Below are 27,010 nucleotides of genomic sequence, written 5' to 3'. Positions count from 1 at the left end.
CCCTTAGTTTTGAGAGTAGTTTCTCCACCAGTAGACACAATATGGCTGCCTTGGTCATCAGGAGATGACGCCACAATGTTTTATTGGTGACACCCCTCTCCCCCCACCAAATTCAGGTAAAAGTTTGATATGTCGGACAGACTTTCAGGAGCTAGGATCTATCACCATGTATGAAGGCTCCCCGTTCTTCACACATCGGTTACTTGTGTTCTACGGCCCAGTTGGGTTGGTTCTCTCCTCATAGAGTTTGTGTGAGTGATCTGAGCTTCCGAGAGGCCATATATCTTATTGGATGGTAAATTTATTTTCTTTTATTTGTACTGATATGGGGGCAACGTATAGAGCAGGGGTGCGCAATGTTTTGATCCTGTGTCCCCCCTGCCTGTTCACCTTCTGGCTCGCACCCCCCCCCCTGTCCTTGCCATGGTGCTTCAGTTATTTAGTAATTGTACTTCCTTCTCTACAGGGGACTTTCAGGAGGTCAGAAACCAGAGGAAGTAAAACAAGATAGAGAGGATGTGCTTAATATATTCTCCTTGGCATCCGGACACCTGTATGAGAGGTTCCTCAGGTCAGTTTCGAGCTTTGTGAATGGCCCTAAAGCGCTTGACTTAACCGTTTGCGTGCAGTGGGGTCGTGCCACCTCCGTGGACACGGATCTCCCGGCACTTACGCATCACGTGATCATTTCACTGTTCCGGACAGATGGGGAGGTGTTGGGCCTGGAGGGATTTGTTCCCCTGGGGTTGTGGGTGGGCCCTCTTCTCCATTCTGGCATGCAACCAACCGGAGCACCCGATTTGTGACGAGCCCCATAAACGCGAGCAGCCAGGACTAAGGTGACCATGTGTGACACCCAATGCTTTATTTTTTATTTTTAAATGCTTACCAAGTGAAGTAATGCAGATGAAGTATGAAATGTGAGATGCAGCTGAATAAATATGTACAGTATGCTTTTGGTTATTTAGTAATAAATGCAAGGCATTTTATATAGAGAGAACCACTGAATGTTTTAGTCCTTATTTTATTTAAAGTGTCAGTTCCTCCTAGGAACAAAGTGTATTAATGGCAGGGACACGTGGGTACAGTACATCAGGTTGATTGATGCTTTGCTAACCCAAATGTCTGATTTGTAATGTGTGAAACAAGAATTTCCACAGCTAGATCCCTTCTTTCCCAACCCCCCCTCATCTTTTTTGGATCATGATTAGTACAGGGTGGGATAAGGGTAAAGAAAACACTTGATTGACAAACACGTACCCATTCAGGGGTTGATTGACAAACAATTACCCATTCAGGGGTCCCAAACATATGCAATTTGTAATTTAGGTTTGACATTTTTTGTTGCTATTAAGACGGTTAGAATTGAGGAAGCCATTTAGACTGTTCAATTCTTTACGAAAGTATGTTCTCTGTCTGGCTATGTGGGACTGTTCCTCTCACAATCGTATTCCTTAAAAAGATTCAACCCCCCCTTACAGTAACTCTAACTGCAGTATTTGTGTCTTGTGAAAAATTTACGTTTTGGCTTTTCTCCAGTAACACAGAATTCAAACATATTCGCTAGTTCTGTTGATCTGTTTGACTAATGACGGCCTTGTGTACTTTGCAAGCAAGGAACAAAACAAGAAGAACTGTTTACCTGTTGCTATGAGGACTTACAAACAGGCGTATCACTAAAATATATTCCATGTAGACTGTAAAAAGACAGCTATACCATCCATGCTGTCTGCACACACCGAGGTGCAGTTTGGGACATTATTATGCGTGTGCTCCCCCCCACAAGCTCTGCATGGTATACTGCCGGGGATCAGTCACGCAGATTTGTTAGCAATAGTCTTACATGTTGGCAATAAGATTTTAATAATTAGGGGCTCACTGAACAAATATTTTCTAGCAAGGGTGCACAATGTAATAAAGGTTGGGAACCGCTGGTATAGAGCAGAGTTGCAGGACAGTGCTCTTTGCTTTGTGTTGTGAAAGACTAATACAGGCATACCCTGGTTTAAGGACACTCACTTTAAGTACACTCGCGAGTAAGGACAAATCGCCCAATAGGCAAACGGCAGCTCACGCATGCGCCTGTCAGCACGTCCTGAACAGCAATACCGGCTCCTTGCCTGTACCGAAGCTGTGCGCAAGTAGGGAGACTATAGAGCCTGTTACAAATCTGTTATTTACATCAGTTGTGCACGTATATGATGATTGCAGTACAGTACATGCATCGATAAGTGGGAAAAAGGTAGTGCTTCACTTTAAGTACATTTTCGCTTCACATACATGCTCCGGTCCCATTGCGTACGTTAATGCGGGGTATCCCTGTATATAAATACTATTTAGTATCGGACATAATGATCGAAAAGATCCCAAGCTGTGAAGGGGTGATTGCTACTTTAAGACTTTGGCTGGATGTTTAAACAGCACTTGCATTTTTCTTTAAGTGTGGTCCCCCCCCCCTCCCCTATCCTAATCAGAAAGTTTTTCTGTATACAATTAAATCTCTGCTCGGTTATTGATGTCCGGTAGCAAATGCATAATTTTGTTTTACAAGCTGCCGTGACCAGATCTATTTCTTAACTATCCCAGGATTAATTTCCATGCTTTTTGTTTTCACAGAATAATGATGTTAACCGTGCTGAAGAATACCCAGACGCCAGTGAAATTCTGGTTTTTGAAGAATTATTTGTCTCCTACCTTCAAGGTGTGTGTGTGTGTGTAGCTGAATTGAAATTCTGTATTCGTGTTTCGTAGCTATTAGGGCCTGTGGGAGTTCAGTACAGGTGTGGCCAACGCCTGTCGTCAAGGGCCACCAACAGGTCAGGTCTTCTGGATATTCCTGCTTCAGTACAAGTGGCTCAGTCTTCGTTGTCCACCACTGGTTTATAAATTCTGTAATACTTCACTGCCCTTAAAGCTAATCCTGTAAACCTGAATAATGGAGACACAGGCCTGCTATTTATCGCTATAAATCATATACACAACAACGTGCAGGGAGAATACTCATTACTAGAAACGTCCGTTAGAAAATAAATATTCAGACCACAGGAGAAAAACATGTTATCGCATTTATTTTTGATATCTAGGGTACAATACATGGTTAGGTCCATGTTTATTAAATGGTGCTGCTCCAAAAGACACAACGGCAGTCAATGTGGGTAAACGGCAGCAGCCATTTTAACTTCCCCGAGATATAACATTTTGGCAACTGATCTCTCCAGAATGCAGCTGCGGATTGTAAAAAAGGGTGACATGGCCAAGGGAAGGGGCAGCAGCAACATTACTTTACAATGGTTGGAAGAGAACATGTATTTTATATGGCGGGTACCTGGGGTTGCTGCTTTAACCTAATAAACATGCCACATGTCCCTGGTTCAGTCATCATAGGAGGGACTGGGTTAGTTAGTTTAAGAGAGGAATGGGAGGCTAACATGCCTTAACCCAGGAGTTCTAAATTCCAGTCCTCTAGACTCTCCAACAGGTCAGGCTTTCAGGATACAAGGGTAATCAAAGAGCAACAGAGGATTACTGATAGCATCCAAAATATGAAAAAATAATCCTAAGGAGGAAAGTGCGTTTTCCATAAAAGTTATTTAATTGTCATAGGACAAAAAATAGCAAGGCCGATGCCCCACCCACACGTTTCACACTAAAAGAAGCGCTTTCTCAATGTATACATACTGTATCATGCTAACATAGTGTACTTATAAGTACATAGTGGAATAACTCACCAATCCTAAAAAACGGTTATTATTATGGTATAATATCCAGGGTTCATCCTATTATACATATCCTGTATTTGGTCTTTAGCACTACGCACTTTTTTCATTTATCCCTGCTTCAGCACAGGTGGCTCAGTCTTCAACTGAGCCACTGATTAAGTCACCTGTGCTAAATCAGGGATATTCTTTAAAACCTGCCATGTTGTGCATCTAGAGTACTGGAGTTGGCCACCCATGCCTTAAACATCACTAGTCTTATCATAGGACAGGTCATGGGCCCGGCTCTCTAATCAGGACAAGGTGGGATAAGGGGATCTAAAATATTTGACAAACTCTCACCCAAATTTTAGGCACTGAAGAATGCATTGTGTACTGTAATGGGTAAAACAAAACTGAAAAGAAAAGCAGGCATACATTTAGCATGGTTAGAATAGTTTTAAGAATGCTAATTTGGTTTATTGCTGGACTTCATGGGATTGCACCTTTTTAAATGTCATAGCCATTGGTTTATTTAGGCCCTAGAAAAGACTGTACTTTCTAGTGGTTAATAATATATAGTAGGGTATTTTGAAGCTCTTTGAAAAATGTGTCTAATGCTCCTCTTTGTTACTTTGAATCAACATTTCATTCGATGTAGAAATGTTAAGGAAGCCTTTTCCTTAGTGCCGTGACAAGCAAATAATGCGTTTTCCATGCAATTACCGCCCATTACTTTATGTAAACATATTCTAACGGTTGCAATTAGTGTACAAGGACAGTGTTTTTCTGTAGCCTTGTCTCATCCATTCCCCCACTAACCCGCTTGCTCTTTCCATTCTTTCAGGACTTCATTCCTTACATGGCGGAGAAGTATAACTTTCAGTACGAGTTGGTTCAGTACAAATGGCCTCGTTGGCTTCACCAGCAAACCGATAAACAGAGAATGATCTGGGGCTACAAAATCCTCTTCCTAGATGTGCTTTTCCCTTTGGCCGTTGAGAAATTCCTCTTCGTAGATGCGGACCAGGTACCGGAAGCATGGATCTCTGTCCCCCCTAGCGATGTCGCTGCTTTTTGCTTGTTCAGCTGTGGCTCGTGAGACACTCGTGCTACACCTGGTACAGTGCCACATGCATAGAATCAGCGACCTTCAAGGATAAACTGGACACTTGCTGGCTGAATAAGGGCTAAGAAAACAGAAATTGATTGTTTTCTGTCCTTTCAGCAGAGCATGTTGTGTTTCCTGAATCCCCCTCACCTTGTTTCCGAAGCAGAATATCAATTTTAAAAGTACTGTACTTCCAATTTGATGTAGAATGATCCATATCTTTTTGTTGTTCATGTATGACCAGTTCTTCAGCTGGTGGCCCTCATAGAGCTGTGTGGTGGCCCTTGGACAGTCTGCCCTTGCTAGTTTCATTCCAGTTGTTTAAGCAGCAGAGTGCAATTTTTTCACAATGATACTTGCGTTTAAGCCAAGATACTATAAATATACAGATGTAGCCAGACTTCTCTTTGTTTCTGCCGGGGGAAGCCGCAGGATCCAAGCTGTGACTTCCTCGGCCACGGGGGGGGGGGGGGGGAGGGGGAGGAGATTCTTTCTGCGCGTGGTCCCACTCGGCAGTAATAAATCACTGCCGCGGGAAGTCGCTGCTTCAGAAGTGAAGCTGGCTACATCGGTATAGAAGTGAGTTGTCTTTGAGTTGTCCATTGGGTGGAAAATAATTATGAAGCCGTCATTGGTCAGACAGATAAATATGAGCAGTTGATGTGCTTGACTTCAACGGACTCGGGGAAATGGAATAGTTATATCATTTTTAACAGGGTAAAGAAAGTATAGCACTTTAAAGGTGATTTGATTCTTCTTGGCTATGCTAATACGTTGTTTAAGTTTATTTTTGACCTGCTAAATGTCACTGTTCCAATAGATTTATAAGCATACAGAATTCTGTGTTGAGTGTTGTGTATATCTATATATCTATATATCTATCTCTATCACATACCGTGGATACACTGCTTTTATAAAATTACAATACACAGAAAATAAACATAAGCAGTAAATAACATAAGGCAAAGGGAAGCTCTGCCCAGAAGAGCTTGCTATCTAAGTGGAATTGATTTCCTATTCCTTCCCTGCTAGATTGTACGGACGGATCTCAAGGAGTTGCGAGACTTTGATTTGGACGGCGCTCCATACGGTTACACTCCTTTCTGCGACAGCCGGAGAGAGATGGACGGGTACCGGTTCTGGAGATCGGGATACTGGGCCAGTCACTTGGCTGGAAGGAAGTACCACATTAGGTAAGTCTGACACATGCTCTTTCTGTCATATGTGCTCCTACCACCTACTTCCAAATGGGGGATATAGACTTGAAGACTAGTCAGTGTACAGTGATCTCTAAACAGCATTGATATTGGGATGTTGTTAAACTCGATCTGAATAAAAAAAATCCTAATAAATTTTTTTGTAATGTTACAAAGAGGGCGCTGGGTTTTATAAAGATCTACGATTTGGCTGTTCACTTCTACCAAAAACGGCCTATTGTACCATCTTATTTGCTCCCTTAAACTAATCTAATGGTGCTAAAAGCAAAAATGTTGCTTATTTGGAAATAATTTGCATTTCTTGTGGCTTCTGAATGGGGGTTTGTCTAAGGGTTTTCTTTACCCTTACCCCCTCCTGTCCCTACCAAAGAACCAATAAAGGGAAGGTGGAGGGGGGGGGGGGGTTACCTGTAAGCTTTTGTTGCACAGACAGTAACATCATAAACCCCTCCCAAGTCTCTGGTCACTGTGTTCTCAAAGTGATTTTGATTTTAAAATACTTACTTACAGGTATCAGATTTGGTTAAAAAGGCATCAGTCTCCCAGAAGTGACCCCTTAAACATGTCACTGTCATAAGTCCTAAAATGGATTACAAGTACTGTACGCACTTGGTTGGAGAAAGCAGGAATCATTGCATTTATACATTCTCTTGATAAACCGAGAACATCAAGGACTGGGATTAGCTGTGATTAGCTGTGATTGAGCTTCTGACTCTAACCAAACATGATTGTGTATTGGTTACATTTGAAATAAGTCATATTCATGCATCCTCTTTAAGAGCGAAATGTATTCATGTTAATTTGCAATTGACATTTAACAGTGGAAAATCATAACACGTCTGCAGTGCACAAGACACAATTAGTTGTTGGTGTCAAAAACTCTTCCTCGTCCCAGGTATTATATCTTATGTCACGTTGCTAAATGAGCTAGTCCTGGTGAATGTGAGAGTAGTCACTGATTGTACATTGTGAGGCTGTCTCTGAGTGAGTGTGCGGGTTCTGCCCTTCATTGCACCAGGCTGTACGAGTTGTGTAATGCAGCCGGCAAAAGCGCTGGATGGTAATTATCTGTTGTCAAATTCTATGGGGATTATGCATTCAATTACAACAGTTTTTGAGACACTGTCACGTTGAAACTCCAGTTGATTTCAAAGTGAGTTTCCGTGCCAAAGTGCCCCGATTGGCACTATGACAGTTTAATGAATGTATGAAAGATACAGAAAGGGAGACATCCAGTGGGTGCTCGTTTGTATGTATATCTTTATTTGTGTAGTGGCATCAATGTACATATCATACCCTCCAGCTGCACCTATTTAACAGGTACTGTACCTTTCTGTTATGCCCTTGACCTATTAAAACCAGCTGTACCTACAATACCTATTTCTGCCTGTGTGAGAGAGCTGGGGAGCACTTCAGTCTCTTACTCTCATTGGCTGAAGCTTGGTAGATCAATGCCCGATTTGATAAATGATCGGGTATTATAGGGAAGTTATCACAAGTACGTCTGTATTGTTTGTGTAAGTAGATACAAATAAATAAAGAAATACACAGAGTTTTTTTGTAGTTATCTTGGTATAGAGTAAGTTACATTTGTTACAGAGCCATAGGCGGTGCTCAGTTACTTGTAAAATCCTGTAACAGAGGAACTAAAGTCTACCTATTTTCATGTCCCCTGTGTTGGAGAGTCTGACATTTTGCTTCACATAGAATACTTGTGTGCAGTATAACCACTATGATGTGACAATGGGGTGAATGATGCAGATTGATTTGGGGTCCTATATGAGACATGCAGACAATCCTGTGTATTCTATCTGTTGACGTACTGTACACAAGGAAATCTATGCAAATGCCTTTTCTCTCTGCCCCTGTTAACTGCACAATATCCTTGTTTTTCGTAGTGCATTGTATGTAGTCGATTTGAAGAAGTTCAGGAAGATCGCTGCTGGAGACCGACTGCGAGGGCAATATCAGGGACTGAGCCAGGACCCCAACAGCCTCTCCAATCTTGACCAGGTTTGTGGTATTTAACCCTATAGGATTGAAACTTTCAAATACATTGGGGCTTTAAAGAAAGTACAGGAGGGAAGCAAATTTCAGAGAGAAGCGCTAGAACAAGAAGGGGAATATTACAGAAAGTTCAGCACGTGGGCTAACGTGAGAATCCTACAGTATGCAATGTTGCTTGCTATTGTTGAAGAATTCCGACTATGAAATGTGTGGAAATGTATATTTAAAAAAACGACAAACACAATGTGAACGGGGCTGTAAGTGTTCTTCCTGTGCCAGAAGATGTCTTATGGAATAGTACTACTGCGTAGTAACTGTAGAACAAAATACCTATTTGTATCGAGACAAATTTTGTTTTATAGTGGTTTTAGAAGGACACACTAGAACTGTGATCATATGTGAACAGAATGGAAAATTGTACAAACATATTAGTATTTTATTTAGTTCAGCACTTCAAAGCAACCGATGGCACGTTCCTGCGGGGCAGCTGAATCTAAACCGCGTCGGCCTCTCCCGCTTGTGCATGTCCCACTACAGCACGCCGGGTTACAGTAACGTTGGCTTCATCTGTTTTTACTACACTTTTTTCAGCAACATCACCGTATAAATAGCAATGTTTCGAGATTACATCCATTCACCAGGCTTTCCACACAATTAAAATGCCGGACCTTAAATACTATTAGAAGTACCCCATACCCACCTAGATGTTTGGTATTTGCGTGGTGCGTGCCTGATGACGACACCTTACACTTGGCAAGTAGGGCATTACAGTGACAACCAAGAGGTCAAGCAGCGTGAGTTTGTCTAGTATGTTTTTAGTCTGCTTAGCGGGTTTGCCCCTTTAAGGCATTGCAGGGCTAGTTGGGGAAAGCTGTTGCATAAAATCATTTTGTTTGTTTGAACAGGACCTGCCGAATAACATGATCCATCAGGTGCCCATTAAATCGCTTCCCCAGGAGTGGCTGTGGTGTGAAACCTGGTGTGACAACGCCTCAAAAGTGAAAGCCAAAACCATTGACTTGGTAAGCTGCCATTCATTATGCTGAAACATTATGGAAGTAGCATTGCATCAAGCCATACACCAGGGCTCTCAACCAGTTCTCCAAACGGACCAAGGTCACAAAACAATTGGGTGTAGAAGGGCCACAAGGTCATTATAATGTAATGTTGGATTCATTTAATATTTCAACATTTTGCAAGCGTGTATAACATCTGTACTATATAGATATATAATATTACCTTCCCTTAGAAGTGCGTTTTAGTGTGAAAACCCAAAGGCAGGGGTGTCAAATGGAGTCCAAGTGCCACCAACTAGCTGTGCTACTGATTGAGCCACCAGTGTTGGAAGCAGGGATATCCATAAAACTGGGGCTGTGGGTGGTCCTTCAGGACTGAGTTTGACACCACTGATCTAATGGCCCCATAAAGGCCCTTTTGTGGGTCGCCAGTGTAAGAGTCCTGCCATACACTGTCTAGGGCATTGTTTCTCAGGGTATGGGCCAGTGCTAGTGGTTAAAGGGGCAGTTCCTTAAGTGCACCACCCGGCGGCACAGATCTGTCTTCAATGCAGACCTCAAAGGGGCTGATCAATGAAGCGGTCTTATCTTTAATTTCTTAGATACGATTCTTTAAAATCTACTAATGCGACTAAGGGAGAAGGGCTCAGCCGACCTATTCATTTAGGTCTTGTGCTTTTCTATTTAGTGACAAAGTACAGTTTAAAAATCAGTGAGCAGGAAAAATCTAGAGAGTGGAAACAGACATCCTAATAAAAGGAGCAATCCATGCAATATCTTACATGTGGTGTTTTATTTATTTTTTCATTCAACGCTTAATGCCATTTTTAGTGTTTTAATACAGTGGTTTCCAACCTTTTTTTTGTTTTGATTTTGTTTTGTTTTTGTTAAAGAACCCTAAGTATTGTATTGTATGTCTTTATTTATATAGCGCCATTAATGTACATAGCGCTTCACAGTAGTATTCAAATAAATAACAGATAATATAAATAACAGATCATGGGAATAAGTGCTTTAGACATAAAAGTAACATTAAGGATGAGGAGTCCCTGCCCCGAGGAGCTTACAGTCTAATTGGTAGGTAGGGAGAACGTACAGAGATAGTAGGAGGGAGTTCTGATAAGTGCGTCTTCAGGGGGCCAAGCTTTATGTATCATGTGTTCAGAATATCCACAGTGCTATTCATATGCTTCTTTAAGCAAGTGGGTCTTAAAGTGGGTCTTAAAGGTGGATAGAGAGGGTGCTAGTCGGGTACTGAGGGGAAGGGCATTCCAGAGGTGTGGGGCAGTCAGTGAAAAAGGTTTAAGGCGGGAGAGGGCTTTAGATACAAAGGGGGTAGAAAGAAGACATCCTTGAGAAGAACGCAAGAGTCTGGATGGTGCATAACGAGAAATTAGGGCTGAGATGTAAGAAGGAGCAGAAGAGTGTAAAGCTTTAAAAGTCAGGAGAAGAATGGAGTGTGTGATGCGGGATTTGATCGGAAGCCAGGAGAGGGATTTCATGAGGAGAGATGCTGAAACAGATCTAGGAAAGAGTAGAGTGATTCTGGCAACAGCGTTTAGGATAGATTGTAGGGGAGACAGGTGAGAGGCAGGAAGGCCGGACAGCAGGAGGTTACAGTAATCAAGACGGGAGAGAATGAGGGCCTGAGTCAGAGTTTTAGCAGTCGAGCAGCAGAGGAAAGGGCGTATCTTTGTTATATTGCGGAGGAAAAAGCGACAAGTTTTAGAAATGTTTTGAATGTGAGGGGCGAATGTGAGAGAGGAGTAGAGTGTGACCCCTAGGCAGCGTGCTTGGGCTACTGGGTGTCCAAAAGGAGAGCTATTGAGCGTGGCAAATGTGTACAACAAACGACAGTGAAGCCCAATGCTACATCCAACATGACAAAAATACACAGTAAAATACTTATATATTCTCTTGAAAAGGGGTAATTTAGTTTAACCCTTTGGCCAAAGTATTGTAAGCTTGCGAGCCATGCCAAGGCAGACCCTGTTCGCAAGTCCTAACACTACCAGATAAAATACTGAGTATTTTTGTCATGTTGGATGTAGCATTGGGCTTCTGCCGTTTGTTGTATATCTATATATAGCCAGAAGACATCTAGCAACAAATTGGAGCACTCACCACAGGAAGCAAGAAAGTGAGCCTCCATATGAATCTCGACCAGACCAAAGTGATATTTAACAAAAGATCGAAATAAATTGAATAGAACTAGAAGAAGACAGCATGTCTACCTTGGCCGGCACATAACAATGGATGGGAAATCAATAGGAGAATGAAGATGGGATGGAGCGCTGCGTATTTGGAAGAGACAAAACAATATTTCAAGGGTACTTTCCACTGTGTCTCAAGAAGAAAGATTTTGACCAATGTATTTTGCCCATGCTCATGTATGGATGCGAAACTTGGGCCCTACATTGATAATGCAAAGTTAACTCAAAAGCTTCAGACAACGTAAAGAAGTATGAGAGATGTATCTGGGTATTACCTAAAGAAGTAGGAGAGATGTATCTGGGTATTACCTAAAGAAGTATGAGAGATGTATCTGGGTATTACCTAAAGAAGTATGAGAGATGTATCTGGGTATTACCTAAAGAAGTAGGAGAGATGTATCTGGGTATTACCTAAAGAAGTAGGAGAGATGTATCTGGGTATTACCTAAAGAAGTAGGAGAGATGTATCTGGGTATTACCTAAAGAAGTAGGAGAGATGTATCTGGGTATTACCTGAAGATAGGAAAAATAATTAATGGGGTTTGAAACCAAACAAGTTTGTGACATCCAAGGGTGAAGAAATTAAAATGACAGTTGGTTGGACATATCTCAAGGAGAAATAATTATCGTTGGACAAATATGTTACGCAACTCAATTCCAAGAGATATCAAAAGACCAAGACGACGGCCAAAAGTAGGACGGGAGGATAAAATCAGAGAATTTGTTGGCGCAGCATGGAGAACAGACTTGTTACCGCAGTACCGGGAAAATCCTTGGGGAGGCTTAATCCAGCAGTGGATTGACATTGGCTGCTGATATCTGAGCGATATTCCTCTAGACAAGTATGCTCACTACAGCAGAGCGTGTACATTTCCGAGGATAATAAATTAATACTCAGCGGAAACGTGTGTGTGTATAAATATATGTATATAATCATTTAATATTTTGTTCATTATTAAAATAAAAATTATTGGGGGGAAATGATTGCGCCTGGAATAAAAAAAAAAATGAATAAAATTGTTTAAAGGTAACATTGCTCAGAACCGCAATGTTTCACAGAATACAGGTGGAAGACTCCTGCTCTAGAACATGTTTTGGGTACCTCTCCTCTTAAGCGTGATTTTTCTTTCTGTTATGCAGTGTAATAACCCAATGACCAAGGAACCCAAACTACAGGCAGCTGCACGAATCGTCCCTGAGTGGACAGATCACGACCAAGAAATCAAGCAGCTATACAGCCGCTTCCTGGGAGAGAGAGTGAACGGAGGAATGCACAGGGCTGACGAGCTGAAACAACAAGATAAAGAAGGTACATGGGTTTCGTAAATGGTCGGTTTGGTTGTATGAGGATAAGTTGCTTTCAGAAATAATTATCATTGATTTTACGCACATTCTTTAATCAACATACTTTATAATCTGATATAGGATGAGCTACTTCCATTTTTGTTTGAATTCATGATTTTTCAATACACCATCAAAGATTTCTATTCTATTTCATTTCTGCAGGTCACAAGACACATGTTGAATTATGATCTTGAGACGAAAAAAAACTGGACTCTTGAACATTTTTTTTTTTTTTTTTTAATCTGAATTTCTTGGAAATGTAACTTTGGAGATTTTACCGAATGTCTGCAAAACTGCTGAATGGCTGATAAGGTGTGGTTCTTTGGGGTATTTATATTTGGGGGTGGCGTTTTTAGGGGTTTCCGTCCTTTGGCCATACAGGTGCTGTGAAAATAAGGCCATACGTTTCATGAAACACACCGTACTCTGTTTTTCTCTACACCTGCTGAACGATAAAACGTCGACCAAAATGCGCCCATGTGTATGACACACGGGGGTCTGTATGTTGGCACAAAGGACAGTTTGCTCAGATGAATTGTACCACTTCCTGCTTACTGCTGCATCAGATATGAATAAATGGTTAATAGGTTTGATACACGGTCTTCAGCAGAACCCACAATCTTGTAAGCTGTCCCCATACTTGCTAGTATAGTTTCCGTGGTAGTACAGTTCAGGAATGACCTTATGTGAGCACACATGCCTTTCAGATCCCTATCCTCCTGCGACTTAATGCAGCATAAAAGCAAACATAATCGATCGTATCTTACCTCTTAATCCTATTTGACATGCTGCATGAAGCCCGCAATGCAATACCAATAACTTATTTGTATGTCTTAGTTCACATACGTACAGCTGTTGCCAGATTAACTGCTCGCGCTGTCGGGGGAAGCTGCAGAATCCTTACCCCGGCAGCGGGAAATCTCTGTTGGGGGTTTCATTGGGAAGAACGGACTCCCCCCTCCCCGACTCTTATCTCCCCCTGTCCTTGGACTTGCAGCATTTTGTTTTTCTTCCCGCAGCTCAATCGTTGATATAGCACACACACATTTGATTTTCTTTTTTGCTGGTGCTAGTATGGAGACGATGGCAGGGACCCCTTCCTTGCCAAGAACACTGCCTCAATAGAGAAGATTTCTCCTCCTTACACAGACTTGTTAATCCGGAATCAATTTAAAAATTCCTAATTTTAGCAGGCAGTAAAAAGCTTGCACAACGTTTCACCCCCTAAACCCCAAGCTAGGGGGACCCTCCCACTTCCTGAGATATATGATTTTGATTTTGAAATTCTCGTAAATAATTCTTGTGCAAAAGAAGTATGGCCACTCTGGTGGTCAGTACTAATGGCAGTGACATGTTTGAGGTCACATGTAGGTATTTGACCCCTTTATTCTTTTACCCAAATCTGACACCTATAAGTAATTTGTAATTTTTTTTGTCAAGTTACAGTAGTTTGTAAACACGATGAGCTGAGACTTGGGAGGGTTTGGTTGCCTCTGGCTGCTCCCTTGTGTCTGATGTCACTGTGAGTTCAACAAGCGTTTGCACAGGCAAAGCTCTTTTCCCCTCCCCTTAATCTTTCTTGGCTCTGATAAGAACATGATGGAATAACTGTAAAGAAAACCCTTGATCAACAAACAGCAATTAATTTCCAAAGAAACAAATGCAACCAAATATTTGTATTTTGTTTATGATCGGTTGCGCTCATAAAAGTGTTGCACGCATGGCAACAGATATTAAAACCACAATCGTAGCTTAGTTATTGTTAGGCACGTTCTATAGCGCCGTGCGCGCGGAATTTTAGTTGGCTGACTAAGAAGGGTCGCGCGAGCGCACGGCAGGGAGCGGGGAGCCGACAGGTGGCGGCGAAGATGAAGAAATTCATCTTTTCGTGCGTGTGCGTGTTTCAAAAAAAATAATATTTATTACACTTTTATTTTCTTTAAAAATCTTGCTTAGGTCTTAGGTCTTCCTTTCACTCACACAACCAATGCACTCGGCACATACACACATACACACATACACACATACACACATACACACATACACACATACACAGCTCCCTGCTCTATAAACATGAAAAGCATGCGGCACGCGCGGCCGCATGCTGTATATAACATATATATATATATATTTATATATATTTATATATATATGGTAAAATAGCGTGACAATATCCTTATGCTAATCCGCGTAATTACTGATATTCATTTAAGTAATTATATGCAAAAAGAACAAGTCGTTAACTCGGGGACACTCATCCGTTCCTGTTTGTAGATAACGTCCCCTTATTTTCCTCTATTTAACAGACCTTCGTGAATCTGTGTTTACAAACAGTCATCACAAAAGTAATTGGCTAAAGATTGTGTAGGCACTCCAAGGCATTTGGTTACATTAAGGGCATTAAAAGTTTTTTTTTTTTTTTAAGTGTGTGCGCGCGTTTGCCAAAATACCTATACATGTTTGATTTGTATAAAATGATGTAAATTAACATGCATTTAACATGCCACTGCCATTAGTTCACTTTGGTCCAAGGAGGGATAAATCTAAGGAAGCAGATAATATCAATTTTATCTCCATTTTCTCCCTGCTATGTTCATTATAGTACAAGCAGCATTTTAGTCCCCCTACTGGGCGACCTTTTCCTTTCTCGCAAGGAAAGGTCAATCCGTATTCCGAAATATTGGACAATTGTACATTGGGGGTTGATGCAATGTGGGCATCTTTGATCCTCAGGACTAAGCTGAGCTATGAAATACCTTTTTCTGAATGGATCATTGCCGCGCCACAGGGACAGCAATATTTAGGACAGGGGACGAGCTTATTCCTCCAGAGGTAACCAGTAGGTCAGGGTTCTACATTTCTCCAACACAATTAGCCAGGTAACCTAGCTTTAACCCTGGCAGTTTGTTTTGAAATGCTTCATGAACAAATATTTGTGTAATTTACCGTTTATTCTGGTTTATCTTCCATTATAAATTGAATAACAGAAGTGTAATTTCACATCTGAAAAGGGATCATATTGAATATGAAAATCTCGGATACAGCACCAGAATGGGTTCTTTATATTGTGTTCTTGGACAAGGTGGTATGCTACAGCAGTGGTTCCCAGCTCTGGTCCTCCACAGTATCCAACAGGGCCGGTTTTAAGGCTTTCCCTGCTTCAGCACAGGTGGCGTAATCAATGGCTCGGTCATTTTTTTTTTTTTAAACTTAACTCCTTGTGCTGAAGCAGGGATATCCTTAAAACCTGACCTGTTTGGGGTGATTGGGGTTGGGAACCACTGATCCACTTCAGGTCCATACATTTTTATTTCTAGTATTTTCATTGGCACTTTCTATCTGTAATCTTTTCGCTGCCAGAAGACTTGTGGTACCAATTGAAACAGAAGTGGAGGGGGCACAATCTCGCCCTGGAAAATGAACTAAAATAGCATGATCCCTGTACGTAATAAAGGCACCTGGCGTGCCAAGACTCATGATGTACAGAGAACGTCATAAGGGCCGCCTATGGGTTAAAGTTAAATGATATGTAAAACAGCAGAAAATATATAACTATGTATATGCAAAGGTATATGTGTATATAGATATGACTTGGCCATTAACAATTGAATCCTATGGGAAGTCTGCTATATTCTGCATTATGTAGGTCAGCGCAGGGCATTAAGAGACCTAAATGGCTCGTATTGATGATTTGCTGGGACATTGGTGGACAGGCAGTGCTCTGGTTTGAGATGGTTATAATTGTAGGCTAAATTTGTTTTCATCACTTTTTTTCTTTGAATAAGATTATTATTTCATGGTTATATGTAGGCCATAAAAATGCAAACCATGATTTAAATCTACAAAATAACATGTTTGCACCAACATAGAAACAAGATTGTGCACAAAATGCGACAAACAAAAGCCTTTGCAAAAAAATATTGGAGGGTAACACCTGTCACCTAGATCTGTGAGTGCCTTAGCACTTGTAAATGTTCAACGCTCAATAGTTGATGCTTGAGGCATAAACTTGCTCACTTATACCCAGAATCCTTTGTGTTGTCATATGGAAACAAAACCGGTAAGGTTAAGTTAACTTTTCGAACAAGGTCAACAACCCCCTACTGGACTGGCAATGTCCAGCTATGCAATGCTCTGCTTGCCTCTTCACTTGTATAAAACGTGCAAGCAGAGTTCTTGTAATAAACCCTTAAACCTATACAGTATTTTATAGATGTTTTATAGGAAAACCACTCCGTTGTTTGCCGCCTTGTTAATTTCTTCTGCATTCATTGTTACATAGTCTGTTGTCAAAAGAACTTTACACCTGCCTCTTTCCTGTAAAATAAATCTAAAATCGGCCTCTTTTTTTCCCTTTTGCAGATATCCCGTTCTGAAATGGGTTCTGCTGTAGTTGTAATTGGCATTTGGGACTGTGAATAGGGTATGCTGCAGCTAGAAGGTATTTGAATAATGAAGGTATAATGCAAAGCTGCTAATGCCAGAAGTGATGTTTCATTTCACCATGTGGCCTCAGTATTTGGGATATGCTTGGAAATACAGTATTTAATGTACATATTGAAAGAGTTTGCTTCTAGGATGTATAAAAGCAACAAAGTTTTGCCTTTTTAAAATACCGAACCAAAAGGATTTTATTTTCTATCTACATTGCTTGTGACATAAACGGAAATGCCATTCTTTCATTTCTCATGTTTCTCTGTCTTTTATAGGTTTGTAATGCAGTCCTATAGTACTATCCAATCGATCGCAATCCTTGATTTGTCTTAACTATGTACGGTATGAGCATTAACACAGTTGGGTGTATATCAAAGGATTTCAATACAGAATGGATATTATGTGCCTAAACGGGGATTAGCCTTTAAGGTGCAATCCCTCCTTGGACCAAACTGTACTACTGTAATTGAAATATTATGAAAGGTTTTTTTTTTGAGTGATTAACCTCTTTTTTGGAAAATATGTTTTTTAACCAAACTCTTGACACATATAATTAGTTTTAAATCACATTTTAAAGTTCACTTGTAAACACGGTGAGCTGATACTTGGGAGGGGTATGATTTCCTTTGATTACTCCTTTTTGTCTGATGTCACTGTGTGTACAACAAGAGGTTTGTGCAGGCAAACCCCCTCCCGTCATTTTATTGTCTCCCTGTTAAGAACTGGGTGGAATAAGGGTAAAGAAACCACTTGATTGACAAACACTCCCCTTCACAGGCCCCTAAAAATGTAAATTGTATTTCGTTATCAAAGAAACAAAAAACGGTCAATCTTTGCTGCTTCAGGAAGCCCATTAAATGGGTTTTGGCCGGCTACAGAGATTTCACCTTGAAGGAACCGTATGTCCCATTCAGATGTATGGGCTGTAACCTGTTTTATGTCTGCCTTTTTAGTTACTGTGCGTGTGTGTGTGCGTGTGTGCGCGTGCGTGTGACACAATTGAACCTACTGCATGGAAATATCCTATTAAGTTCCCTTCAAGTCATCCACTATGAAAAGTTGATCCAAACTTTAACATTAACCTCCCAGCCAGCTTCACAGTTTCCTGGTAGCCTATGAGGAGAGCAATCCCAGAATGCTTAAGAACAGAGGCAGGATTTCATTTTCCTTTATCATTTGGAGTGGATCTGCTGTTGTATGCAGTATATGAACCTTTCAATTCTTCCTCTTATAAACAAACTGTATGACAGGGCATTTACATAGCTTATTTATACGTGCTCGAAAACATGTGGGTTATTCCTAAAACCTGATGCAGCTGATGGTACCTTAAAGCTATGCCTTTTTGTTTTATATGTAAGGCAGGGGTGGCCAACTCCAGTCCTCAAGGGCCACCAACAGGTCAGGTATTGGGGATATCCTGCTTCAGCACAGGTGGCTGTCATGGCTGAGCCACTCATTGAGACACCTGTGCTGAAGCACAGATATCCCTAATACCTGGCCTGTTGGTGGCTCTTGAGGACTAGAATTGGTCACCCGTGATGTATAGGAAGCACAAACTGGAGCTAAACCCGCGTTCATTTTAACTCCCATAACCTCCAGCTTCCTGAAATATTCACCGGAAAAGGTGCCACCGTTACTTCATGGAGGTTTAAAACGCCCGCGTTACACAGATGACATTTGCAGCTTCCCATTGGCCCTCATGATGCGGGAGATTTAAACCGCCAGTTTGTTTCTCCTGGAGGGGACTGTACCGGTGACACCTTCCCTGCTGGTAAGTATCTCCGGAAGCAGGCGGGTCGCCGGAGCTGAAATTAACACTGTTTGAGCTCCTGAGACCCCTCCTGCTTCTTACACATGCAAAAAAAACTAATAGGGGGAACGGTTCATTTATGGTCTCGGGATCACCACAGCAGGAGTGGCCAAGTCCACTCCTCAAGAGACACCAACTGGTCAGGTTTTCAGGATATATCCTGAAAACCTGACCAGTTGATGGCCCTTGAGGACTGGAGTTGGTCTCTACATCATGGAGCTCATATAACGTGAAATAACTTTCTTATGGGATGTGCAATTGTGTGAAGTAGACTCTTTTCAACGGTGAACAAAGAGGTAGCCGTACGACCCATGAATACTTTTTGAAAAGCGGCAGTGAAGCCTCTTACATATACTGTAGAACATGCCCTCTATATGTGTATGACACACGGGGGGTCTATGTTGGCACAAAAGACAGTGTCCTTGCTTCCCTTGGAGAAGATCAGAGGCCCATCTTCAGGGATTTGCTTCACCAACCTGCAGTAAGTGTAGTAGAGCAGGTGATCCGTCCACTTTTTAATGAGTAATATTAAAAAACAAATAGGGAGACCAGGCCTTTCCAAGCAGCGATCCTGCCTAACAAACCCTTCTCTTTTTTTACAGCATAGGAAACAGGGATTCTCAGGAACTGAACCGTGGTATTTTCAGCTCTGGGAACCCCCTGGTCCTTCACATAATTGGTTGGTGAAGATATCAGTGTTGCGAACTGGTTAGTAAAAGGCATTTAAATGACCATCCAATAGGTTGCATCTTACTATTGGCCGACTGGGCCTGCACGATGTGGCATCCATTTTGTTTCCCCTGGAGGGAGTTTGAAAACTGGTACCTATCTCGGGAACGGGGAGGTCCCAGGGCTGAAAATAGCTCGGTTGAGCTCTGAAGGTCCTCCCAGTTCATATGCTGTAAAAATATTAGATGGCTGCTTTACCGGTTTTCCTGGAGTGAAGATTAAATGTGTCCATGTGTATCTATGCTTTAATTATTTTCCTACCTCTATAGGAAAAGCTTTGTATGAGAGCACAGACCGAATGTTGAACTGTTTACAAAACCAGACCTGTGTTTCTATTCAGGATGAGGGATTTTGTTTTCTGTAAAAAAAGCTTTACATCATGATTTGTGTGATTTTGTACTGAATTCAATGAAATTTGTCTCCATTTAATTAAACACAATGTTTTGTTTCTACATTCTGTGAAGTGTATTTTTTTATTACAAATGTTTGTGCTTTATATGTTTGTATAGTATATAGTTGAAATACTGTAGGTTCAAAAAAATGTATCTCGCAATATGCAGCAATCCATTCTGTAGGATACTCTGGGGAGACAGAGGGCATACGATAACTTCAATGTAGGTCGTTTTATATCTGCCGAAGTGACCATTTTCGGCCAAATATCCCTATTGAAGTCTACGGCAGATACAGAATATGTCTGATGTCTGAAGTAGTTAAAGAAGCAATCAAGCCAGGTTTTTTTTCTTTCATTTTTTTAATACTGGATTGAAGTAGGGGGTCTCCGGAGCTGAACCCCGTTAATTTTAGCTCTGGGGGCCCTCTGTTTCCACAGATATTTGCCTTCGAAGGGGGTGCAGGTATCTGCAGTTCTACGCTTCCTCGTCACGTGCCTGATGACGTCACAGCTTCCTATTGGTACGCAGAGCCTGGGCGCTTTGAAAAGCAGACATGGTGAACTTTGGCGTGGCTACCGGCACTCCCTACAGAGGAAAGAAAGTACCTCCGGAAGCAGGGAAATGAATGGGTTTCAGCTCCGTAGACCCGCTGCTTCAATTCTGTATTTAAAAAAAATCAACTGCTTGAATTGCCTCTTTAATATCTTTCATCTTTGTATGAATCGCAGTGCTAGCTCCTTGTGACTTTGGGGAAGTCACTGTACCTCTGCGTTCCTCAGAAGATAGATTGTATGCTCCTAATAAGGCAACTTATAGAGCATTGACTTGATCGGGCTGTAAAGTGAGTTGTCTAATAGCGGAAGACTGCTTCGTAAATATGGACCATAGGGTGTAATTTAATATACCATGCGGCGGACATTCGCAGCGCTATCGGCAGCTTGAGGGTATAAGGAATGACTCCTTAAAGCTGCAGACCAAGCAATATCCTTCCTGTTTTTTGGGATGATTTTTTGTTAATAAATTAGTTCTGTACTAAGAGTAAATACTTATAGCATTTTTAAAAAAGGGAAATTTTTAATGTATTATAATGTAACAAGAAGTTTTTGTTTCTATAGCAATTATTTGCAAAGTCACATCCCCTTCCTCTTCTGAAACAGTCTTTGTCCCACCCCTTTTTGATCCTTGCCGCCTTTCTAGCAGTAGTGACTGCCTTGTCACGTGATCTTCCCCACAGAACTTTGCATCTTTGGTCCTCTTCTGTTGCACTGACTGCCATTTAGTGAACCCCTGAGCCGAATCTTCGCCAATCGATCGGCAACTTAGCTAATTACTTATTGTGTGGATTGTCCCTGCTTCCTGTTGGCCCAAGTCTCACACGGGAGATTTAAACCTCCATTTCCGTTCCCCAGGAGGAAGACCGTATGAGCGCTGCCTTCAGTAGTAAGTATCTTGGGAACAGGTGCATGTCAGCTCTGGGGACCCCCTGCTGGCCATCCATGTAAAACAGCAAATGGTGGGAATGGGGAGAAACAAATAGGGTGAACTGCACCTTTTAATAAAGTCCTTCCTTCAAGCACCTAGAGCAGGGGTGGCCAACTCAGTCCTCAAGAGCCACCAACAGGTCAGGTTTTCAGTCTTTGACTGAGCCACTGATTGAGCTACCTGTGCTGAAGCAGGGATATCCTGAAAACCTGATCTGCAGTTGGTTCTTGAGGACTGGAGTTGGCAATCCCTGACCTGACGAAATTCGGTTTAAATAAAGAAAAACCTATTCATCTATTTTGTACGCGTCTAATGATTAGGAACATTTGATTTGTTTTTCCTGTACTGATTTGAATGTTATGTTTTTAATTTCATTTGAAGAAATCCTGAAAACTCCTGGTTCTGTCCTGTGATGTATATTTCTTTGGTCAGTTGCATGGCTGCTGTTACAAAAATAACTTTCAATTAACCTCTTAGTGCTGTTTGCTAGGACTGCATAGTGATATCAACAAATTAATTGGGACAGATATATCTAGTTTGTCAAAGCAGCAATCCATCCAAATGTAATTTTCACATTCCTATGTCGGTAGAATAGAGGCTTTCTAAAGGTTATGTTTTTAATCATGAAAAGTACTTGGGTGAATGTATTCATGTTTCCCAAATGGCTGCTATGTAATTGAGATTTTACAGTGCACTGGAGACATCTCTAACTATCTGAGCTGCTTCTCAAAGCCTCCTCTCCTTTATCCATGCCTTGCTAGCCTTTATTTACACAGCGGTGAGATTAGTGACACTCACTGCTGCTATAATTATACAGTATGTCTACACTTTAAGGCCATATGTAGTAGTGTAGCTATCGTAGAAGTGGAGGATGTCTTGGTAGCTCATCTCAAGTGCTTGTCAGCTGTCTGGGCTGACTCGCACATGGCATACCCAGGAAATCCGCTTTGTTCTGTACTGTTTTGCTAATGACGTTGGCCTTTGTTGGAAATAGCCATGGAATCCAATGCAAGCCAACTGACAAAAAGCAGAGATGGGTTTGGAATCCTCATGATGAAACCCAGGGCCTGCTGGATTCATCTCTCCCAATCTCTGCCCACATACAGTACTTGGATTCAAGTGCTTTAAATAAAGAGCATAGAAGCATATGGTTACAGCCATAAACATTGTGTTGTCACTGCAAAGCGCAATAAAGAGAGATTTATAGTATTTGCTTGATAACTTGTCACCACAAATTAACAGCGAATGGCCTTGTAATGTGGAACGGCTGACCGCGAGCTTCATGTGTAGACGGCAAAGGCATTATTTAGTATTGTTACATTGGATTGGTATTGAATTTGCAGAACAGCATTTTCTGACACGGTAACAAACCTAATTTGCCTTGACTTGAAGTGACACAGACATAACAGAAGAATGATTAATAAATTAATAAGCTTGTGCAGCACAACTCCGAAGAGAACAGACAGGAGAGACTTGATTGTGTTAGAATTCAATGAGGTTCTAAATTTGATACATAGGAAAATGAATGAAATACAAGTGCATTTAGATTTTGTTTCTGAAATTTGAAGTACAAAGTCCCAGTACGGGTGTTGAGAGAAATCCAGATTCTTTGTTGGTTGTGATATTAGATTACCAATAGTGTTTTTGAGAAATTAAATGATAGTATACAAAGCTTTCAAAGTGTACCTGATGAGATCTGTGAGATTTCATAACCTCTACACTATAATTTATTATAGTTATCGCTCAACTCATGTTGCTCCCACAAAACGGATCATAACCTACAATTAATCTTTCTTATGTAAGTTGTGGCATGTTTGTATGGGATATTAGATTTTTTTATATTCGTCTAAATGGTATCAAATTAAGTATTTAGAAGCCATATTTATACCACTTATCCCTATGGGATGCTGCTGGTAATACTGCGTTGTTTACTAGGCATCATTTATATCAACACTACTCAACATTAACTATCTTTGTTTAGTTGAAACCAAAAGATGGATGACACCTTTTAAATCTTAGAGTAAAAAATAATTTCAAACTTTTTTTTTAAATTACGAAACATTTCTACATTTTATATATAGTTACATGGCTATGCAAGATAGATTCTTGAAATCTAGACGAAAAAATTAGTGAGGCGCTCCTTTGTGAGGTATAAATAGTGATAAATAATCATATAATATAGTGCACACTCAAATTTATATTCATGTGTATAAAGATATATATAAAGTGTATAGTGTGAAAACGTCGCAGCTCAACCCTACGAAGAGACGGTCCAAGTTCTCCTGAAGTTGATAATCTGATGTGGCTTTTGGGGAGCGCAGATATCACCATATGTGGGGGAAAAAAATTAAAATATATAGTAGTAATTTCAAAATTAAATGACAACCAGGTATTAACAGAGATGGGGACTCACACTTTCCCAGTCAGGTAACAGCAGTGTGTATATCAATGTGATCTGGGTTCTTCAAATTAGTGGAAAGCAACTGGTCTCAGCGTGGTATCCCTCAATGAAATGGAGATGACACTCTTATTGCAAATTCAACAAAATAATTGTATTAAGGCAAAGAATATTGCACTTACATTTGCATAATACAGCATAGGCACATAAAAACTATAGCTGTGTGGCTTGTTCGTCCGCAGTCTGCCCGGCTGTTGTAGTGCGTCGCGTCACTTCTGGCAAGTGGTGGCGTCACTTCCGGGTGCGATCGGTCCCGATTTTGGAACGGCAGGCACAGGGTAGTCACTCCTGATGAAGCTTTTACTGAGCGAAACGCGTAGAGTCGAGTTGGAGTAGGCTACGTTTGCTCCTATGACTACCCTGGCCTGCTGTTCCAAAACTGGGACCGATCGCACCCGGAAGCGACGCGACCGATCGCCGGAAGTAACGCGACGCACTACAACAGCCCTGCAGACGAACAAGCCACTCCGCTATAGTTTTTATGTGCCTATGCTGTATTGCGCAAATGTAAGTGCCATATTCTTTGCCTCAATACAATTAGAGGAGACCAGCGCTTCAAAAACAGACAGAATCCTTTTCATAAGATATAATTCTCCGCTTGGACCATTCACTATATAGGATATAAATACAGCATCCCTGGCAGGGGATAGGGGACAAGTACCTAGTGCTTTCTAGAACACATGTATAGTACAAATAATGTCCCTACTGAGGCTGATAAGTATATAAATCCACATGGGTAACTCACTGTTAGGTTCCCAGGTCCTCTGTGCGGTCCAATTGCGGTTCCAAACGGCGTGCAAATCTACCAAGAGCAAACAGGAGAAAAAAAAGGAGAAGGGCAGTGCACTGCCAAAAAGACAGGAGGAGTCTCACAATAAAATTATTCCTTTAATCTTGATCTGGATACAATATAACCCTTAAAGAGCTCAAAAAAACCACACATCTATGCGTTTCGGGCCGTGTGCCCTTTATCAAGATGTATATATAACATCTCAATACAATTTATAACATTATCGATATTATCCGGGGGGGAACAATGCAGCCTCGGCACAGGTACATCGGGTCAGGTTAGGTTTTCAGGATATTCCTTCAGCACAGGTGGCTCGATCTTTGACTGAGCCACCTGTGCTGAAGCAGGAATAAAACAAAGAACAAAAAAGCCCAATGCCACTTCCAATATAACAAAAATACACAGTAAAAAATATATTCTCTTGAAAAAGGGTAATTTAGTTTTACCCTTTTCCAAAGCGTCGTAAGCCTGTGAGCCACATCAAGACAGACCCTGCTCACAGGTCCTAACACTACCAGATAAAATACTAATACACCTATACTAGGATTAAAATTCTCATTTACCTCTATTAGGAGGGAGAAGGACCAACATTGGATCCATATCCAGTAAAATGAAAGAGACCTGCTAACTAGGGGAGGGGTGAGCTTGACACCTGGGAGGGAGGGGCCACTAACCTCCAACAGCTTAGACCAGCTGACAATAAGTTAAACAACACACAGAACCCCAAGAAGCTCATTTTGGGAACCCCTGAGCCCCCACAAAAATATATATGTACATTGTCACTTATATACATATATATTTTTGTGGGGGCTCAGTGGTTCCCAAAATGAGCTTCTTGGAGTTCTGTGTGTTGTTTAACTGAAGCAGGAATATCCTGAAAACCTGACCTACTGGTGGCCTATGAGGATTAGAGTTGCCCGCCCCTGTTTTAGATAATAGGCCATGGAATCCCTCTGTGATATCCCAGAATGCCCTGGAGTTGCTTCTGTGGCTTAGAATTCTTTATTTATGGCAGTAACTAAAGAACCTCATTGTTGTTTTGCCTTGGGCTCAGTGGGGGAAACCCTGCAAGAAAGAAGCATTCTGACCAAGTTTGCTCTGTGTTTTATGCTGGGGGTGGTGAGCGAGGCAGGAGGCTGGGGATTAAGAAGAAAATAGAAAAACTTGATATATAAAGAAAGAAATATATAACATTAGGCAACAACAATAAACCACATTTTTAACAAATATTACTTGACTAACAATTAACCGCATTATTATTACTAATGCAAATATGCAACCACATTTTTGATGACCTGCTAATTATCACATTATCTCTTATTTTTGGTAATAATTAACACTTTTTTTTTTTTGCTAAATAGATTTGAAATTATATAATTACTTTAATAGAAAGCAAAGCCACTCCTGATTACACGACATTTTATGTTTTTATTTCCCCCTGAAGTAAAAAATAAACAACTTTAGACAAAACCTGTACGTTTTTCAGACCCAAATATCATGGCTTGTGAGCGGCTCTAGTTGAGAGGACATAGTTGGAAATACACCACAGACTGATAGATGTGGACACTGATAGGAAATGTGTATATAATGTCAAATGTGCTTAAAAGTATTGATCAAGTCTAATGTATTGCCTTCCTCCCTGTGAGTGGTAGTTGTCTTACCTAATGCTGAATGCCTATCTGAACTTTACACCGCTAATGGCTCCATCACTAAGGGCAGTTTCTCACTTCCCTGGAGACTTTTCTTTTTACTGGAACGAATGAAAACAGCTGATCTATTCACTGATAACAGCTTTTTGACAATATCAAGATGATGAGCCTGGAAGATCCAGCGGTGACTGGAAGTCCCCTTTCAGGTGAAGATTAACAACCATATCTACTAAGCCTGCATAATCTTCCATAGGGCCAAAACCGGCATGACTTTTAGTGGGGCTCGGTGCTGTAGGAGAGCACGGGTGGCCTCTTACCTATTTGGCATCTCCTGTTACCCCTCATCTCAGCAATGTCACGTTGTCATGGCAACGAGACGTCGCAGAGATGAGAAGTCGGATAGAAGGAAAGATTCCCTGCGTTCTTCCCCGGCAATCGGCTTCACTGTTGTGGGGAAGAGCATGGGGCCTCTGTAAGTGTGGGGCTCGATACGACTGCGCCGACAGTACTGCCATCACGCTGGCCCTGTGTAGGGCTTACAGTCCTTGGCACCTAATAGCCCATTTAAGTCTGTAAGGCATTTTCCAACTCCAGGTGGTGTCTTGTGGCAGGTGACCTATTAGTAAATATGGGTCTTACTTAGGATGTAGGTAAAGCTTCCAT

General features: G+C 41.3%; 1 protein-coding gene across 4 annotated transcripts in view; it reads left to right on the top strand.

The window, feature by feature from the left end:
- The window catches only part of UGGT1 (UDP-glucose glycoprotein glucosyltransferase 1), a 97,220-nt gene that overhangs the window by 56,868 nt on the left and 13,342 nt on the right, over window positions 1-27,010 (top strand). For 2 of the 4 annotated variants that reach the window (XM_075570341.1, XM_075570343.1), the window contains 8 exons: window positions 467-571; window positions 2,617-2,701; window positions 4,543-4,725; window positions 5,839-5,999; window positions 7,922-8,036; window positions 8,936-9,052; window positions 12,400-12,568; window positions 12,766-20,028. In XM_075570341.1, coding sequence (XP_075426456.1) covers window positions 467-571; window positions 2,617-2,701; window positions 4,543-4,725; window positions 5,839-5,999; window positions 7,922-8,036; window positions 8,936-9,052; window positions 12,400-12,568; window positions 12,766-12,791 — 961 coding nt within the window. In that variant the 3' untranslated portion in view covers window positions 12,792-20,028. Of the gene's footprint in view, window positions 1-466; window positions 572-2,616; window positions 2,702-4,542; window positions 4,726-5,838; window positions 6,000-7,921; window positions 8,037-8,935; window positions 9,053-12,399; window positions 12,569-12,765; window positions 20,029-27,010 lie in introns of those variants that run through there. The other 2 variants (XR_012788004.1, XR_012788005.1) reach the window with 2 other exon arrangements.

Source organism: Ascaphus truei, chromosome 14 (assembly GCF_040206685.1).
Source record: "Ascaphus truei isolate aAscTru1 chromosome 14, aAscTru1.hap1, whole genome shotgun sequence".
NCBI lineage: Eukaryota > Metazoa > Chordata > Amphibia > Anura > Ascaphidae > Ascaphus > Ascaphus truei.
This window is presented reverse-complemented; position numbering and strand designations above follow the sequence as displayed.